A 20,664-nucleotide genomic window follows, 5' to 3' on the forward strand; every position below is an offset into this window, starting at 1 on the left:
GCGCCCAGCTCCAGTCTCTCGGTAGAAGCGCTGTTGCACAGTGAATGAGCCGCACGCGTACATCGTCCACTCCACACACGCGCGCGCGCGCATACACACACAGACGCACAGACACATAGACACACACAGTGACCCTGCTGAAAGAGTGAAGGCGGCGAAGAAGGAGAGCGAGTGTTTACAGCATCATGCTCGACTGACTGATCGTCGACGCTCCGAAATCAATGGATTGGTTTTGAAATCGTTTTCCTGAAAAGAAGAAGTAGTAGAAGAAGAAGAAAACAAAAGAAGAAATCTGCTTCTGTGGGAGGTTTGTGGAGAGAGCGCGCTGTGCGGAGAGCGAGTGACAGAGCAAGAAAGGGAAAGAGCGAGAAATAGAGAGGGAGGGAGGGAGGCAGAAAGACAGTGTTTCTTCAATATGGAACTTACAATGGAGAACATCGGCAACATGCATGGCGTCTCGCACTCGCAAGCGGGAGAACTGATGAACGCGTCGCACGGGAGACCATCATCATCAGCGTCCCACCGGAACCTGGTGTCGCACGGGCGCTCAGCGATGGTCTCCAGCATGGCTTCTATTCTGGAGGGCACCGCCGGCGAGTACCGGCCAGAACCAGCACTATCGGGCCACCTGCACCCAGCGATGAGCATGTGTGAGTCAGGCATGAGCCTGTCCAACACTTACACGACACTCACTCCGCTTCAGCATCTTCCCCCGATCTCGACCGTGTCAGACAAGTTTCACCACCCGCACCCGCACGCGCACCATCACGCCGCGCACCAGCGTCTCGCCACGGGCAACGTGAGTGGAAGCTTCACGCTCATGCGAGATGACCGCGGCCTGGCCTCCGTCAGCAACCTGTACGGACACTATCCTAAAGACATGACCGCTATAGCGCCGCCCTTGTCGCCGCTGTCCAACGGGCTCGGATCTCTGCACAACTCTCAGCAGGCTCTGTCCGCGTACGGGCCGAGCGCGCACCTCGCCAACGACAAGATGCTCTCCGGTGGCTTCGATTCGCATGCGGCGATGCTTTCGCGTAGCGAGGAGCACATAGCCCGCAGCCTGGGGGGCCACGGACACGGCATGATCTCCAACCTGAACGGTATGCACCCCCACGGACACCTGCACTCGCAGGCCAACGGATCCATGTTGGGCGAGCGCGAGAGGCACGCGGCCGCAGGCGGGCACGGCGTTGGCGGGAACGGTGGTGGCTCGGGCCAAGTGGAGGAGATCAACACGAAGGAAGTGGCTCAGCGCATCACGGCCGAGTTGAAGCGCTACAGCATCCCGCAGGCCATTTTCGCGCAGAGGATCTTGTGCCGATCGCAGGGCACCCTGTCGGACCTGCTGCGCAACCCGAAGCCCTGGAGTAAGCTGAAATCCGGGCGCGAGACCTTCCGGAGGATGTGGAAGTGGTTACAGGAGCCCGAGTTTCAGAGGATGTCCGCGCTCAGGTTGGCCGGTGAGTGCGCGCTCACGTTTGTAAGTTTTGCAATTGTTTAATGACCACATTGTTAAAACGCCGAATGTGACAGAAATAATGTCACGATAGCATACCACGATAGCATATCTGCAGCGTTGCCAGATTATATCTCCTTCAAATTCTCTACATCACATGTCAAATGAAAATTTAGAATTAAAAGGAACAAAAAATAGAATACTTTTTTTTCCCAATCCAGTAGCTTTTCAGTTTAGCTAAAAACTCACAAATCTGGCAACACTACATATCTGCTCACCATGTCACCGCTTATCTTATTTACATCCTCCAGTCCAGTGACTTCAGTATGTTATGTTTACACTTTAATCCTCGAGAGAGACAAGTGTTTACAACGAAACACGTTTTTTAAGCTAATAAACTCCAAACAATTTATTAATTTAATTGCGGTAATACAAGTGAGCAAATTATTCAGGATTTACTATATATATGTGTGTATATATATATAATATATATACTATATATATATATATATATATATATATATATATATATATATATATATATATAAATTCCTGTATTTATGTTCTATAAAAGGCCGACAATATGATATAGTGAGCCTATGTGTGTTTACTTGTTAAAACCTTCACTTGCTAAATGCTGATTAAATAAATTTCGGCACTTTTAAAAACCCCAAAAACTAGAACAGAGCAAAACAAACAAAAACAATAGGAAAAAGACACAGACCACAAATACAGTAAAATTCCCAGTGTTGAATGACCACGTAGGCTTTCTGTGTGTCCACTTCAGTTGGACACACACAATAACGACTATTAGAATTCTATGCAACCGTTTGAGTTAATCTAACACTCAGGCGTTAATTCAGTGCTTAAGATTTTGCTGAGTGTGTAATTAAGCAGTTGCACATGACTGAGGCCTATTCGCGCTTTTTAAAGATTTAACACAGAAAAAGAGAAGCTCTGAATGAGTGCTAAACTGGATGGCCATCAGACATTTAAGAAACGATTTCCTGTCAGCGGCTTGATGAGTGTGTACAGACCGCTCTCTCCCACAACAGATGGGGGATACTCTCTCTCTCTCTCTCTCTCTCTCTCTCTCTCTCTCTCTCTCTCTCTCTCTCTCTCTCTCCGAGGCCGTGCACAGTGGGCTTTCCTGCAAAGGTCACTTTTTGTGTTTTCGGCCATGTTAAACCGCATGCACCCCTTTCCAGTCAACCGGAAACGAACCCTCGTGAGGTCCTGTGTACAGTAAACTCCTTCACTTCATTAAGGGCCCTGAGCCACGAGTATCTCTCGATGTGTGCTTTCTAAAAAGAGAGTGATTTCAAATGTAGCTATTGTTCTATCGTTATTATTAGAATAGTCAATATCTCGTTGTCAGATTATTGCATCTATTTACGTAAGACTATTTATTATAATCTCATTTATTGTCTTTTGTTCTTTCTCTGCGCTCTCTGAGCTTTTCTTTTTGGCCATTCTACAATGTAGCGCTTATAATGTTAACATGCGTAATTTCTCAGAATGGAATATAATCTCAATATTTTAACCGATTTGAACTGTGAACCCGCTTTAAAAAAGTCAGCTTCTTCTTCTTTATTTCTTCGTTTTTGAAATTATTTATTTATTTATTTATTTATTTATTTATTTGTTTGTTTGTTTGTTTGTTTGTTTGTTTGTTTGTTTGTTTCAGGAATAAGCAGTATATGTCTCATTTAGCTAATTCCTCCTTTCTCCTTTCTAATTTTCTTATTGTTAATAAAACACATTTACTTCAGAGCTCTTGAACGACCAGTTATTAGCTGTGTTTAAATGATGCAAATGCGCAGGATATTATGAAGCACCAGCTGACCTCCGGTTTATTTATTTCTCCCCTTTTACGCATGAAAGTTTTGGTCTTCTAACCCCAAATATTCTGCCAATGTTAGTGCATCCTATAGGGACAAAATAAACATCCCACCTCAGGCCTTTTGAGTGTTCGCCTCACGTTGGGATCCAGCGTGACCTCCAGCCGATCAGAGCTGCGTCCCTTTAAATGGAGCGCACAAATCAATACTCGATTGTGAAGTGGAAGAACAGATATAACCGCACTGCTGCTCTCCGGATCTAATTTAGTTCGCTAGGGTTTTAACGCTTTCCTATTAAATCGTGACACGCTCATTTATGTATTTTATGACAAATGCTGGGATTTGGATTTTACTGCGCAGGGGTTGCCATTTTGACTTTTGCCATACTTCAGTAAAGGAAGTCATTATGCTGAATATTAATATTAAAATACAATGTAACTAAAAAATTTTTTTGCAGCTAGCCTGTGCCATATGACTCCAGAGACTAATAGGTGGAATTGTACACACTCAGACCTTTCCTTATGGAATCCTCGGGGGTATATTTCACCTGAACAGGCACCTTTAAAGCTTAACCCTAAAACGAATTACAGTCAATTTATATATCTAAAATCATTTTTATGGTAAGGTAAAAATGGTACAAATGGTAGAGGTATGAAAGATACAGTTTAGTACCCTTTAATCTCACTGTGAAGATATTTTTCATATAGGTTTGGGAAGCTTTTGTAAAAAGTAATGAATACAGGTTAATATGATAAAGTCATAAACATAGTTTTGTTAGAACTAAATCTCAAAAAATGAAAAAAAAAGGTTGATAGAGATGCTGTGCCATGAAACCATACGGAAATATTGCTTTCCAATAGGGCTATGGGAAATTCAATGACCGTTTAGACATCTCTACATCCATTTATCGGTCAAACAATGAATTCTGCAACTGCTAGACAGTGAAAGCAAGCAAAACAATGTAAATGAGAAATATAAGAATTTGAATCAATGTTTGATGCAACAAAAGTAATTCAAAAAGCACTCCAAATTATATCTATTTTTACAAGGTCACATTTGTCAGTGCCAGTGTGATTATGAAATCGCATAAGTAGGCAGAAAAGGGATGTAATAGCTTTTAAAATGCATGCCTCCACAGCCAATGTAGCTGAAACCCCATCTGTTTTACATCCCACTATTCCATCCACAGATGCATATTCATCTGACATTCTCTACTGAAATCAACTCAGAGTTATTAATCTACAGTGCATGCTGTGGTGAAATACTTCACTCTATAGAGTTAGGGTTATAATATCAAATTTATTATGATCCCAATCGATGCAAGATTGGAATCTCTTTCTCTTAGGCTTGTGGAGGCGGTATGGATTGCCCATTCCTGGACCCTTGAGACAGGGTCTCGTGGTTAGGGAGGGCAGCATTAGTGACCTGCACGTGGACACACGTCCAATCTGGGCGCGTTTGAATGCCTAATGGATAGCCATGATTAATTGCTTCTCAGCACAGTCAAGACACACTCTCTCTTTCTTTCCCTCTCATCCATAATGATTAAATTATTCATTAACAGAAATAACAGATGTTTTAAGACCTAGGAAGAAATAATTGTTAAAGTATAGCAATCAAAGCGAAAAAAAAAATTAGTTACAGTTTTGTGATGGACGTGATTGGATCTGATCTTATTTCTTTTAATGAAACATGCTACTGAACTATCTACCAGTTATGGATACAAAGCTACACCTGTGTAGTACAAATCAAGAGCGCACCAACTCAGACATCTGACTCCCTGCTGAACCTAAGACACTTCTACTAGAATTATGCCTGTCTGTATGCTCTCCAGGCCACAAGTCTGAACAGGCTGAAGTGTGATGGTGTGAAATAGTAAAAGCCTGTTTGTGAAGACCCCATGCAGGATCTCAGTGGTTTGATTATAGTATTTTTATCACTCTGTGGCTTCAAGGTCATGAAGATGACAGGGTTCAATCATCTAGGTGAGAACACGTTAAAAAGTCGCTTGTTGTTAGGATACTTCACTTTCCAATAGTGTCTACAATATTGTTTTAAATTGGTCTAAAGTGGTCTGAATAATATTTAACATTAGTTGTCAGAGTGCGTAGTTAATCTTGTACAAGTTTTTTATAACAATCTCTTTAGTAATACTAAACTACTGCTTGTGTTTACTCACATTAGCTAAACTTTGTCTATCTGATTATGTTTTGTATAAAAGGGCCCGCTAAATGAATTCATCTAGCCCTAGTTATTAGGTAAAGCATATTTGAGATCAACCTGTCATTGTATGAGCAGTACTACAAACCCTTCAGCTTAAGCTCATGTGCTAACAGGCCCCTATTAGCTTTCATTCATTATAAGCAATGTTAGCATTATTCCCTGTGGTAGCTATTCTTCTCAGAAGTCAATGTTGAAATTGCAGAAGAAAAAAAATGGCTTGGTAGAAAAGTACTTGGGTGAAGTCCAGCATTTCTGCACAATAAGCTATAGCTTAGAGAGATATTACAAGAGCTCTCCATACTCTCATAACAAGGCCTTCCTGAAGCAGGCCAACGTCAAGTTGCGTGTAGGATTTAATTAAGACAGCCTCGGCAGAACTTTTTGTCTTACAAGCAATTTTGCTGTAGATCAGAGAATATAATGTGAAACAGGGTTTAGGATTTGAGTCATTTAGACCGAGAACAAGCTGATGTGATAATCAGCTAAACGGCCACTCGGAATCACCGAAGCTTTCTGTATATTAAACAAATCTGGATATAATTAGACATAAGAAGATATACAGGTAAATAAATGCGACCCTTACTTGCACACAGTCTAGGAAGAAAACATTGACCTTTGTCTCAGCGTGCCCTGCATGCGTCAGGGTTTGAATGCGTATCTGTATGCAGACATATGAATTTATAATATAATTTCATCCCATAGTGTACTGTCTCGTTATGCAGCCTGGGATGATTTAAAGTCAATGCAATTTAACATGCAATATCTGTGCCTTTTCTCCATGAATAACAAGCAGCAAGGTAACAGCTTTAGTGAAGCAAATACATCAAATTGCTCGTCTCAGGAAATATCATAATTAAATGTAAGTTGAATCCAAAAGTGAAAGTCAGCAGTTGGTGAGAATCGCTGGCAGTGACAGAATCAAAGACTCCATCGCTCCCGTTCTGCCCGGCCACATAGCGCCATTTAAGCTCATACTGCTCCTGCGGCTTTGTCATTCTCATATGTTTGCCTGGCTTTGCACGTATGAGAGATCAATAACATAGCTTCCCATCCCCCCTTTCTCCTCTCTTGCTTCTCTCTCTGCAGCACATCACAAAAAAATGGCCTGCCATCTATTACAAGTGCCAGAGTAGCACTGAATAAGATCTGTTGATTGAGTAGTTTTACTAATGCAGAAATATAACAATAATGCCACGACTGATATTGTACGATGCTGATGAGAGGTTTAGCCAGTGACACTGAAGTGAAATGTTCAGTAGGGCAAAATCCTGTCAAAAAAGAGGGCATTGAAAGGATTTCATGTCCATCCTAATCATGTGTATATAAATATGTGTGTGTGAGATAGACAGAGCTATTAACGCAATATATTTTTTATATAATTCAAAGACATTCTATGATTGCTAACCAATAATGTCTAGCATTTAAGTTTTTTTCTTTTCTCAAAATCTGTCCATTTGATTCACTGCTTGAAAACACAAAACGCACACAAAACATATTTTCATGGACATAAATGGATCACCACATGCATTGGAGGCTACTAGAGCTTTGGAAATCTTCACATATGTAATAGAAGCATTTAAATAACATCTGTGTTACAGGATTATGGGAATAAATCCATGGACATATTTTTTTATTCTCATAAATCAATAGCCCCGTTTCTAAAATTGTTCTTTAAATTATTGCACATTTAAATATTCTCTCATCTACACCTAAGTGTATTATTCAGTAATTACTATATATTACAGCAGTTATACTATAAGGAAATGTGTATGTCTTCAAGCATTTAAGTACTCATAATAGCCAAGAAACTCATCATCTAAAAGACTTAAATAGAAACAGACACCTTCCATTTGTGTAATGTATATCCAGATGTCTGTGTTTATAAGTAGAAATGCATTAAACACAAAAAGAGCCAGTCCCTGTTGGTCTAGTTTTAAAATAGCCTCATGTCAGGAGCCAGAATAAGATACAAACACACACACACACACACACACACACACACACACACACACACACACACACACACACACACACACACAGAGCTTCTGCTTCTTTCAGTTCAAAAGAAAAAAAATCTGTTTGGTATCTCCTCTCATCTCCTCCAAACTGTGGAAATGAATGTAAATATGCTTCAAACTCTCCAAAACGTCGAATCGTACGCGAAGAAATGTGTGCTCGGCGAGATAAAAGCAGACGGCGGGGCACTGCGATTGATTGAGGGTGGGAGAGATTTGACTTTGTGAAAAGCAGCAGATCGAGGCGAGCTGCTGAAATGATCGATTCAGGCGTTAATAATTGATAAGCGTGAGGGGAAGGCGGGGAGGGAGGCGAGGGTTGTGGCTGCTGTAACCAAGTCAGTTCTCGGTAAGCAAAGTGGAACGTGCGGTGAATGTTTAGAGACAACATTAACGTTGCTAGAGATATATGGCAGGACAGGTCAAAATCTGAGAATCTGGGCCAAGCACTCTTGAATCGTAGGAGTATTTAGAGGGTGTGGTTGGGGGTGTGTGTGAGTGCGTGTGGAAGATGTGAATAGCCTCAGAGAGAGCATTCTCTCATTTACATGCTACGCTCATTATCATTTTGTGTTCGTCAGCAAATACAGTACAGTGCCATTCAAGGTTGTAATCATTTGGTATTTGAAGGTTGGAGAGAGGCATGTATTGTGCTCAGGGTCATAGGGTGTGTGCGTTTGCATATCGAATGCATATGGATGCGCGTGTGTGATGTGCACACGGGTTTACTGTATGTCCTGAGATGTACTGTATGTCTGAGAGCAAGACAGGAGCACTCATGGGAGGCATTGTGTGTGCGTGAGTGAATGTGTGTGTGTCTAAGTGTGTTGCTATGTTGTATTGTGAAAGTGCGTGTGTGGGCATGTGTACGCTACGTGTGTGTTTATGAGTGTGTATGTGATTGGGTTATAGAGTGTGCCTGTGCTATATATTGTTAAGGCTTATCTGACTTGAATCTCTGACTCTGAATCTGTATTGATTTCCTTTCCCCTGCTCTCTCTCTCCCTCCATCTCTGGGGCTCCCACCAGCAGCAGCTAGCCAAGCAGAGACACACACACATATATACACACACACACACATACACACATAAGGAACAGCCAGCAGCAGCAACCAGTCAAGCAGGGGTCTTTGCTCACAATACTTTCCCACCAACAGATTTTTGGTTTCCACACACACACACACACACACACACACACACACACACACACACACACACACACACACACACACACACACACACACAGACAAAAGAGAAGATTCTATTTGAAAGACGGCAGAAAACATTCCCCCAGCTGAATACATTCAGCCACAGACATCGTGGTAAATATAATAAAGGCTTCCATTAATCATTGAACAGTCAAGTATAAATGTGTTTGCTAAGACATAAACAATATGAAATACACTTACACTCTCTAAGCTTTTATTACATGTGTAGTGCTTTATTTTCCTCAATACAGAGTTTCTGTGTGATCTCAGGCATCACACCATGTAATTATTATATATTACAACTAACACGTTAACTATACAACAAGAGATTTAAGAACAAAAATGTTGCTCTATCTGCGTTTATTCTATAAAATAATGGGAGAGTATGAATGGAAAACCAAACTCAATAACAACTAATAAAGGGACTGTAGGCTTAGTGGTTAGCACGTTCGCCTCACACCTCCAGGGTTGGGGTTCGATTCCCGCCTCCACCTTGTGTGTGTGGAGTTTGCATGTTCTCCCCGTGCCTCGGGGGTTTCCTCCGGGTACTCCGGTTTCCTCCCCCGCTCCAAAGACATGCATGGTAGGTTGATTGGCATCTCTGGAAAATTGTCCCTAGTGTGTGAGTGCATGAGTGAATGAGAGTGTGTGTGTGCCCTGTGATGGGTTGGCACTCCGTCCAGGGTGTATCCTGCCTTGATGCCCGATGACGCCTGAGATAGGCACAGGCTCCCCGTGACCCGAGGTAGTTCGGATAAGCGGTAGAAGATGAATGAATGAATGAATGAAAGGGACTGTAATGACTGTAAGGACCAAGGACTCTTCACTGTCCTAACAACTCACAGTAGTTACTGAATAATTCTTAGTTTGTTCATGAATAATATGTTAATAAGTAGTCAGTGGCCAAATGTGTACATTTTAATAAAAGTACAGTAAACAGACTTTTATTCTAGTTTCTCTGGAAATTTTGTGTATAATGCTGATCTACTTTTCGCATTACATTATATTTAAACGCTGGAAGTATTATATAATACTTCATGTCAAGCTTGTGCCTGGTTCAGCTTACACATTAGCAAACAAGCATTAATTACTGTCTCACACGCTTCAGGATTGTAGCGTACTGGACACAATTATGCATCACTGGAATGGTATGTGTTACCACATAATAGAGTACAATTGAAATTAAATATTTATCACATAATTTTGTCTTACTTTTTATTTGTTTGTTTTTAGAATTCCTATTATTGCACTTCATCACTTAAGTGTACACTTGAGAGCAAAAACATATACTAGACTTCGATTAATGATGTATCAATACTTCAAGAGTAAATGTGAAATTACCAAAATATATGAGTTAAACAAAAATGGCTTGATAAATTAAATCCCTTACTTTGATTTTAATGAATAGACATAAACTCATTGATTTATTGACTTAGGTGTAATAACCTAGTAATAACAGAGCAAATAGGCTTCACTGACACACAGCAATTAAAAACAAAGCAAATGCTATGTAAAGTATAGGGAATATACACATATTCGCACCTAAGTCTAAGAGAGAATTTAAAGATATCATCACAGTCTGTTCCACAGAGATGGTGGTAAAGGGCTCTAACAGTATAATGTGGGATTAATATAAGATCTGTTATAGATCTTTCACTTCTCGGCTTCCAGATCAATCCATCTGTCTATGAATGGCATTTAATTGAGCTGCTCGCGATAGATCTGGCTCGTCAGATGTTTGTCCACTGAGCAATTGATTTTGGTGAGCAGTTAGGAAACGGTGTGCACACAGAGGAACTGCCCCTGACCTGAAATATAGGAATGCTTGGTTTCTATTACACCGCTCTCTAAAGGCCAAACTTACTGTGTAATGTTCCCACACTGTCTCTTATCCAATTAGTGTGGAGATGTTAAGAAGAGGCCTCTCTCCTTAGATACGCTGAACAGGTGCCAGGCCATACATCTCAATTGCATCGAACTGAGCATTGAGGAAATGTGGAAGTTGATCATATAGAAAAGGAGAACTGTAGTGTATTCGCTTATAGTCAGAGAGTTTTAACTAGAAAAGCATGAATCAAATGGTTAAATCACTGCAAATGTATTGGATTTATACATTGAAGTTTCCATCGGATGGACCTCATCATTACCAAATTCACTTTAGCATTCGGGTTAATGAATTTAACCCTTTAAATGTAACTATTTAGCAGTTCATTGCTTTCTGTGTTGTTCATAATTTTAACCTAACCCATAAATTAAAAGGTGTCAAAAATCACTATCATTTACTAAGGCCTGATTTTTTTTTAAGCAATCCAAACCTGCATTAATGGTTAATAAAGTGTGACATCATCTGCTATATGAGTTGTGTTGAGTTATGCACAGTGTAAGCAGCAACAACCTAGATATAGCTGTTTGCTCATCACAGTTTGGTAAGTAAATTCATTTAAGTTATTTCATAGTTTTGCACTTTACAAGGCATTTTCAATGCTGTGTGTGTGTGTGTGTGTGTGTGTCTGACTGTGTAAAATGTATGTATTTCTAGCAAAATGAATTATTATTAGTATTACACCTTTTATTTTCCAGCGGTCTGAGTGTTTTCATGGTGCCGTGTTTATACTCGTATTAAAAAATACTTTAAACTCATAATATGCCCTGTGATGAGTCAATCACAGCCCATATTAACTATAATAAAATATGCCTAACAAATATTAGCCACATCTTCAAAATGTAAATTTATATGTATATATATATATATATATATATATATATATATATATATATATATATATATATATATATATATATATATATATATGTGTGTGTGTGTGTGTGTGTGTGTGTGTGTGTGTGTGTGTGTGTGTGTGTGTGTGTGTGTGTGTGTACAAACACAAAAACATTTATTTATTTATTTATCTATCTATCTATCTATCTATCTATCTATCTATCTATCTATCTATCTATCTATCTATCTATTTATTTATTTATTAGAAAATAAGTAAGCTTAAGAAATTAAGCTTACATGTAATTGACCTTACATGTAATAATAATAAAATATAAGATATAGATATAGATTTATCCCTACATAAAGAATAATATGTTCGTATTTTATTTTATACAATTTACTATTACAAAACAAATTAAAGGTATGAAAATATAATTGCTGTTATAGCTTTTCAATCTTTTGTTTTCACCAATAATAGTTGTAATAATGGCTTGTATGTAAACAGTAATGTTATTAAACTAAACTACTGCCATTTAAAACATGCACACGTTTCTAATACTTCCTGTTTTGTGAAATCATCAGTTTCCCTTGTAGTATTCCACCTCTCTTATTTTGTCCAGTGTGCGGGTTATGAAGGATGACACGGTGCAAAATTCATCTTTTGAATGGAAATAGCTTTTATTCCTGCTTGGTGTTGTATCTGAGAGGATCTGATCAATGTATTGACGAGCTAAATTGACTTAACGCTTAAATCACCCATAAAGTGGATGCAGTGCTTGGCCATGGAGACTTTCTCTAGCGTCCATCATCATAGCTTCTTTTGCTGGAATTAAAAGGTAACACATGTTAAGTAGTATTTTTACACAAAGTAAACACATAACTGTGAATCATTCACAAGAACAGTGTAAAATTGCACCTTTGTAAAGTAAAACCTTTGCTCTATTTCCCAACAAACTTTGTGTAACCTACTATTACTACTGCTCTGCAATTTAGCCAAATTTTACATTTATTATTGAAGTTACAGTGCAGTTAACTCTCTGGATAGCTTCTTTTCACCACATCCCAAAAAAACAAAAGATCGGTCCTGTGTATCGATTCTGAGCCGAGCGCTTATAGCTGCATGCTGCGGTTAGTTATTGATCGCGGCCTCGGTTCTCTCTCTCAAACCAACACTCAGAATGTGTCCCAAACTGAGAACTACACAGGCTACTACTCACTTATCTGCAAACACAGCCTATAAACTGCTGTTCGGGGTTGGTTTACTTGGTACAGCATTCAAACCACACAAACACGGTCAGTAAATAGAGAAAAACACCACTCAAACTGTACATTTGCTTATCGATGGGGTCTCTGTACCTTTAATATGCAGTATATCACATGGAAATTTGGATATATGGTACATTAATGGACTGCAATGACATTTTATAGTTAATATTTAATGGTGAAATACACTATATAATGAATCAATCAATCCCAGAGTAAAAAAAATATGAAAAACACAAAATAGATATGGTTATTACAGAATAATATGGTTTGTTTGTATTTTAGCTTTTAAAAAAGAAAGTAAAACTTTAAAAGGTACGATATATGCACTTTTTAAGGTTAAAGATTCTATACATAATAAAAGGAGAAAAGATATATCATTCCATATTGTAAGGTTTTTCTGAGATTATATCTCTAAGCCTCTAAAGATTTTGGTTTTCCTTGTTTTACTACTCGTCTCGATCTACTCGTGTATTTTTTTAAATAAAAAAAAAAAAAACGAAACAAAAAAACACTTAACACCCTTATTTATTTTCTCATTTTTTTCTCATGGTTTCTATAAAGGTGAAACGATATGCGACCGAATATGTAGAATATAGTAGGCGTGTGGCTTCGGGGTGCATTAAATGCACTACAAAGTAATTACTCTAGAGAACGATTTGTGTACTATTTAAAAAAAAATAAATGAAAAAAGTAAAAAATAATAATTTGCTCGTCCTGACCTCGCATTTAAATACCTACACATTTGAACTATGATGGAAAACGAGGATGAATTTCGGTCTATTTCACAGTCCTCCACTAAACTGGTGAAAAAAGAAAGCTCGTGACACAAAAATATTTGTACACAAATATTTGTACAAATAAAGCTGTGAAAATGGTTCAGAATTTGTAAGTGACTTGAAACGCACAGACTAGGAAGATATTGATTAGATCATTATAACTAACTAACTAACTAACTAACTAACTAACCAAACAAATAAATAAATAAATAAATAAATAAATAAATAAATGTAAATAAAAAAGTATAAGCTTTAAACTGCCCAATAATTCACTCTTTTATAGCATTTATTTATTTGTATTTAATAAAAAAAATTAAACAATGTAACCTGTAACGTCAAGGAAATTATAATTATCGGAAATTAGAGAAATATAAGCTTGTGCTAATATCTTAGCACAGTGCATTGTCCAAGACTCACAGCTGTCAAGTTATCAGAATACTACTCATGAACTATATTGAGTTGGTCTAAGCCCTGTTCAGAGCACATCATCTGAGCTGTTGGCAGGGAAAGCAGCTATCTCTGTTTACCTTATAAAGTTCAATACACGAAAAATGCTATTACAGCAATCAAATAGCCTAAAAGTACAGCACAGTATTCAAGGGAACAGAATAAAATATTGCTTTCGGCTACAACCATAGAGAACTCCATCCATCTTAGTGATAACATACCAATAAGTGTGATTACCACTGGATTACGAAACTAAACAGTTTCGGGCAATTAAAATGTAGTTTGCAAACAGGCAAGAACAAAGTAGGCTTTCATTTGTGAATGTCTCGGGAAAGCATTCTGGGCTTCACACACACACTCGCACGCACACACACACACACACACACACACACACACACACACACACACACACACACACACACACACACACACACACACACACACACACACACACACACACAGACGGAGAGATGCCAATAGATTTATATTATTATATTCCCTTCTCAAGTGAATTCACTTTTCATATGAATATCATTTCATATTATAGAAATGTAATTCCAGCAAGTTTTCAATCTTTTTCTGTGCTTGATTTGTCAGATTTTGCATCAAAATCGTAACAAAATTATTTATTATATAATTATTATATATAATTATTATTTATTCTCGGGCAAAGATGTAGTAAATAAATGGACTATTCACTCATTTTCTACCGCTTATCCGAACTACCTCGGGTTACGGGGAGCCTGTGCCTATCTCAGGCGTCATCGGGCATCAAGGCAGGATACACCCTGGACGGAGTGCCAACCCATAGCAGGGCACACACACACACACACTCATAAATGGACTAAATAAATGTTTTTATTTCATTATAAAATGTAGTCACAGTTACAATCTTTGTATAAAACAACAATAAGGTCATTGCTATAATAATAATAATAATAATAATAATAATAATAATAATAATAATAATAATAATAATAATAATAATAATAATAATAAGTATTATTATTATTATTGTTGTTGTTGTTATCATTATTAATAATAATAATATTATTATTAATTGTTGTATTGTTATGCTGTGATTTTGAATTTTCTCTGTCTCCTTAACACACACACACACACACACACATACACACACACACAGACAGAAACACACATTTATTTATTTGTTTATTTGTTTGTTTGTTTGTTTGTTTGTTTTGAATATCCTGCGTATAGGTGAACTTATAGACTTTAGGAAAGACCCATATATTTAGAGAAAAATAGACATAAGGGAAGACAAATAAGCACATTTGTTCGTACTGTGGAAAACGCCTGAAAGTAAATGACTGGTTAAGGAAAACAGACATTATGTATTAAATTATCAGTATATTAGTGCCAACACTCGCTCATTACATTATAGAGTATTGAGTCAGTAGAGTCGGAGCCAGAGAAAGCTTGGCATGGCCTCGGGTGGGTGAAGACTGAATTAAAGAAATGCCCCATGAAATGGTCTTAAAGCGCAGCTCAATCGATATTAACGGACTATCGCTTCGTAAGAAAACTCGAACCGTCGACCGGAACGGATTTGCGCGTGGGCCACATATCCATACCTACCACTGCATGGAAATCCAGAACATTCTTACACTCTTTGTTGCATAAGAATAGCCTAAAGATATTGAATCTAATGCTTGGTTCACGCCTGGAGCAGTAAATAAACTTTCTTTTTGAGCCCCACCTCCTTATTGATTATCAATCATTTGATTCTGATTGTTTATTTCTTTCTTATTATTTAGCTCCGCTTGGAGTAAATCCATTACGCTGCTGACAGCTTTGATAAAAAAACGTTTTGCCGTTTTATTATTACTGAAAACGTAGTAAAGTTGATCCGTTTTACCCATGAAATCCCACAATGCATTATAGCGTATAGCATGCATTGTGCGTCCAAATGACGTACCTGAGCAACCATAATGCAGTTTTGCTGCTGCTGCTGCTGCTGCTGTTGTCTAGGACGCCACTCTGACAGAAGAGAAAAAGAGAACCTGAGTTTCACCAGTTGCATTTGGCTATTGCTTTCTCAATAGATGAAACATATCGAATAAATAAAAAAATTATAAATTTATACATATACATTCTAAGAGGGATGTGCATATTTTTTAGGCCTTCTCTATAACTCAAGAAGCTCGTTTTGTACAGATAGCAGATACCTAGGATATTTTGCATTGTTTCTTTATTTGAATGCAATCTGACAAAAAGAAAACACATTCTTAGGAACATTAGGAGTGTTATATATATATATATATATATATATATATATATATATATATATATATATATATATATATATATATATATAGAGAGAGAGAGAGAGAGAGAGAGAGAGAGAGAGAGAATTACGTCATGCAGCTTGAACTGCATTGTTAAACGTCTGCATGTATCTCTAGAGAAATTCTTTATCACAGAATTGTAAAACAAATTACTGCTAATGTTTCTAGGACCTAACGTTTTAAAAGCTTTTAAAAATAATTATTTTCCAAATACAAGCTGCATTTCTTCGGCTCCTAGCCATTAACACAACTAGGCTATAATATATTATGGCCTGCGTGATTTCCAGTGTTTATTTACAAATAAGAGGAAACCAATGAGAGCTTATAAATGTGGCTGATATCAAAATCAGGCTTCAACATTTAGGCCTAGACGTTTGTAGAAAAAGAAAGGGTTGGAACACTGATATTTGATGACTAATGTATTATTAATAATAACGTTCAATTTAATAGTAATATGTAAATAACAAATTCACATGTACAGTAGCAACACATTGTTTGTATTTATTTTATCATGTTGCTGGAGTCTGAGTTTGTATGAAGCAATTGGACGGGTTATAATTTATTTTTTATTTTTTAATAAATAACTGCATGGTGTTGAATTAACGCGTGCTGTGTTAAATCTACAACTGTAGTGATCATCTGTGTCCATTTAAACAGGAGCACCACAGGTGTGCAGTCAATATGGGACAGTCAGTCCACTTTACACGTCCATTTATTAAGACAGTATGCGGTAGTTTTGAATGCACTGTATAGCACTGCAGAGCTTTTGCGGTAATTATGCATTGTGTAAATTAAGCAGGCAACTGCAACGCACCCGTTGAAAGCTGTGTGACTCTGGAGAATAGGCTAGGTTATGCGTGAAATTGGACTATGGGGAGAATTTTATTGACAGGTACGCCTGTTATTTTGCATCAGTCTGCACATCATAGCCTACATCCATATTGGTCTTTATTCTACACTTAGCCATGAAACGGCCTCGTGGTGATCTTTTTTGTAAAAGAAAAATGGCAAAAAGGAAAAATACAATGAAAGGCTATATGAAATGAAAGCCTGCACATCTGGATGTGGACTCGAGTTGCCGATTACGGCAGTATGTGTCCTCGTTGTTTTGAACACGTTGGATGGATTTTTTTTTCCTTTATGGAATTCACGACTATAGCTTCAGTTCTAATGTGTAAGGCAGAAATGCGCGTCTTTGCTTCTTTCAGTCTGCGCGCGGCTGTGGCCCTAAAAGCTGCAATGATCGATTTTCCCCCGTTTTCTCCTGCGCACGTGGTCCAGCAATCAGGGCCCCCTTCCCGCGCGATCGACCCGTATTGATCCCCCCGAGCCCAGCGCGCGCCCGCTCACGGTGAGGCGCGAGAACCGCACCGGAACGACTGACATCAAGAGGCAGAACGTGGGAAAGAGCGAGAAGGTGCTAGTCTCGCGCTCGATAGCAAAAAGAACAGACAGAAAAATAGGTCGTCCTTTTGATAGATTATGCATTTTGGGTAGGTTTTGTAGGTCTGTAAGTTTACAAAAATTAAAACATGAAATGCTTATTAAATATGTATGTGCATGCTAAGCTGTTAATTGCGTTAAAATTGAATAAACGTAGCTGAGCAAGCCTATGGATGTGTGGATGCAAATAAATGCTGTTTGTAATTTGATGTGCCTTTGATGTGCATGCTGCAGAATTATACATCCTACAAACAAGAAGACAAATGTTATGTAGATGGACTAACCAAGCATTTTGTAGTTTAGTAAATTAATGCTTGATGTAGTGTTTTAATCACCGATGCTTTTTTCCTGTCTGTAGTGCAGGTGGTTTAAGTATGCATTCTTGTGTGTACATGTGTATGTGTTCCTGTGTGCGCGCGCGCGTGTGTGAAAGTGATGTGCAGTGGTATATGAAAATGATGGATGAGTGTGCTGTTGCTTTAGATGGCAGCAGTAAACTGATTTGACTGTGTAGGAGAGATCGATCGGCTCATGGCTCTCTGTAATTAGACATACAGCGCTAGGGCCTGGCTTTTCCACTCTCAGCACAATCTCACTGGGGGAACCCTCGCCGCAACACACACACACACACACACACAATAAGAGGAAGCAAGAGACAGATAGACAGACAGACAGGAAGAGAATGAGAAAGGGAGACAGAAGGAAGAGAGCGTGCACGGGTAAGGGTGATGGATGCTTTCGAGAAAGTGATGAAAGTATACACCGAGCAAACTGGACGATCCTGTCAATACCATGCATGCACATTTTTAAATAATAATGCATGCAAAGCCACGCGCCGAGTTAGGAAAAAAAAACTTAGCACATAAAACACAAATAAATAGCAAGTGCATTAAATGTTGCATTTGTACCTTTAATTGGCACTATACAAAACCTGTATAAAATAATTTGGCTGTGTAGACAAATAACAGCGCCGTTAAAAAGCAAATGATCACAGTTTATTGCCATCTTCCACACATTACTCCTGGATAATAAAGAGTCCTGTTGCCATATTGTCGGTCTCATCTGTAGAGTTAGAGAGGCTAAAAGGAAGCACTAGCTTACATATGAATGTAATTCCTCTGAATGAGTCCAAACAGCTTGCAGTAGGATAGTGGATTTTGCTCGAGGGTTCTCTGATATAAGTCCCCGAGGATGACAGCTTCCTATTAAACCTGTTCGCACACACACACAGATACACATTTACATTTTACTCTCCATGCTTCAGGCAATCACCTCCGACGGAAAAAATCGAACATTAAAGGACTACTGAACTCAAAAACGGATTTTAAAAATGTGGATGGCTGTCTCTATATAAAGAAAACAAAGAGCATAAAATATGTTCTCTGTTTTTTCCTTAAAAAAATAGAAATCGTAAAGGAGTGAGCTCAGGTTGTGATGTCACAAAGAGGATGAGGATGAGGATGATGTGGGATATGATGTGAAATACCAGTCCTAGATAATATTAGCAATAAACAACACATTTGTGATTATTACAGTGTACTTTGACAGATATTAGCAGAATTGTCTTTACTCTTTACTCTAGAGTATGGTGCTACTTGAAAATGTATTTTTAAATGAAGAATTCTATGAAATATTTTACTTCAAAGAAGGTTCACAAATGATTTAACTAGACCAAACCCACCAGGTCCTATAAAAAAAAAAGCCATAAAAGCCTTAAGCCAAAAGCCATAAGCTATATGCATATATAGTAATGCATATTAACCCCCTCCCCCCCAAAAAATAGATCACCAAAAATATTTGAAATACTTAAAAACCCAAAGACATTTCCAACCAGCAATCAAATATTACTGTAAATATTTAAATATACTGTTAATATTTACTGTAAATATATTAAATCAACCCCAACCCCTATGTACTTTTCTTAGAAATACAGGTACGCAACTGTACATTTCTTGGTTTTACTCTTTTGTATGTAACTTTTACCTGAAAAATGCATGTGGTGTAACCATAAAGACATATCAGTGCTTCTTAAGGTCCTGGAATAAAGATACAATATAAAGGTTCAAGAGTGTGCATATAGATTTGCTTTAAATGTTTTAAGGGCTACTTTGTCAAATTAACCTCTGATTCCACCTGCCTTCACTGCAGCATGGTTTCTATTTCATTTCTCGTTCCTCATCAGCTCTATGCACATGACCACACAGCAATCTATATTTTGATTTGTGGCTTTATTGGTATTTCTATTCAGTGTGTCTGTGACTCTCTTGTTCTTTGTGTTAGCCTGCAAAAGGAAGGAGCAGGAGCAGCACAAAGACCGCAACCTGGCGCCCAAAAAACAGCGGCTGGTCTTCACCGACCTGCAGCGCCGCACGCTCATTGCCATCTTCAAGGAGAACAAGCGGCCCAGCAAAGAGATGCAGCTCACCATTTCGCAACAGCTCGGACTGGAGCTCTCAACCGTGAGCAACTTCTTCATGAATGCCCGCCGTCGCTGCGTCGACCGCTGGCACGAAGAACCCAGCACCAGCCCTGGGCAGCCTGGCACCTCAGCCACCACCTTCTCCAAGGCTTGAACGTCCATCTAAACTCATACACTGAAACCTGCTTGGCTGGGCATGGCTGATACTGGATGCCCTGGTTGTTGGACACCAGACGCCCGTGATTGGTGATAGGAGTGTCTGCGGGCTCTGTCTTTTAGCCTGTGTGTTTTTATTTTAGAATCTAAAATTCACTTTAGGATGCAATGAATGGAAGTTATTTTCAATGACATTTCTCATTTTCATGTCATTTGTCCAAGAAGGCCAAAGGCCTGGTCTGAGGGGAGGCTTGATATTTAAGCCTCAAGCCTTCAGTTCTCTCCGCCCTTCATTTTTTTAGAGTTGCACCAGGTGAACCAGGATTTGTTTTTGTCTCTAGATAGTAACAAATAAGGGAGAGATGGCAATAAGTGTCCTGGTGCGTG

At 38.6% G+C, this 20,664-nt stretch overlaps 1 protein-coding gene across 1 annotated transcript; it reads left to right on the top strand.

Annotated features, from left to right (window-relative positions):
• Positions 1-415: 415 nt before the first annotated feature.
• On the top strand, positions 416-20,275 carry onecut3b (one cut homeobox 3b). Its single transcript, XM_060892959.1, has 2 exons — positions 416-1,463; positions 19,983-20,275. Exons 1-2 carry the CDS (start codon positions 416-418, stop codon positions 20,273-20,275), a joined length of 1,341 nt encoding a protein of 446 aa, XP_060748942.1.
• The last annotated feature ends 389 nt before the right edge of the window (positions 20,276-20,664 follow it).

This window comes from Tachysurus vachellii, chromosome 1, assembly GCF_030014155.1.
Source record: "Tachysurus vachellii isolate PV-2020 chromosome 1, HZAU_Pvac_v1, whole genome shotgun sequence".
NCBI lineage: Eukaryota > Metazoa > Chordata > Actinopteri > Siluriformes > Bagridae > Tachysurus > Tachysurus vachellii.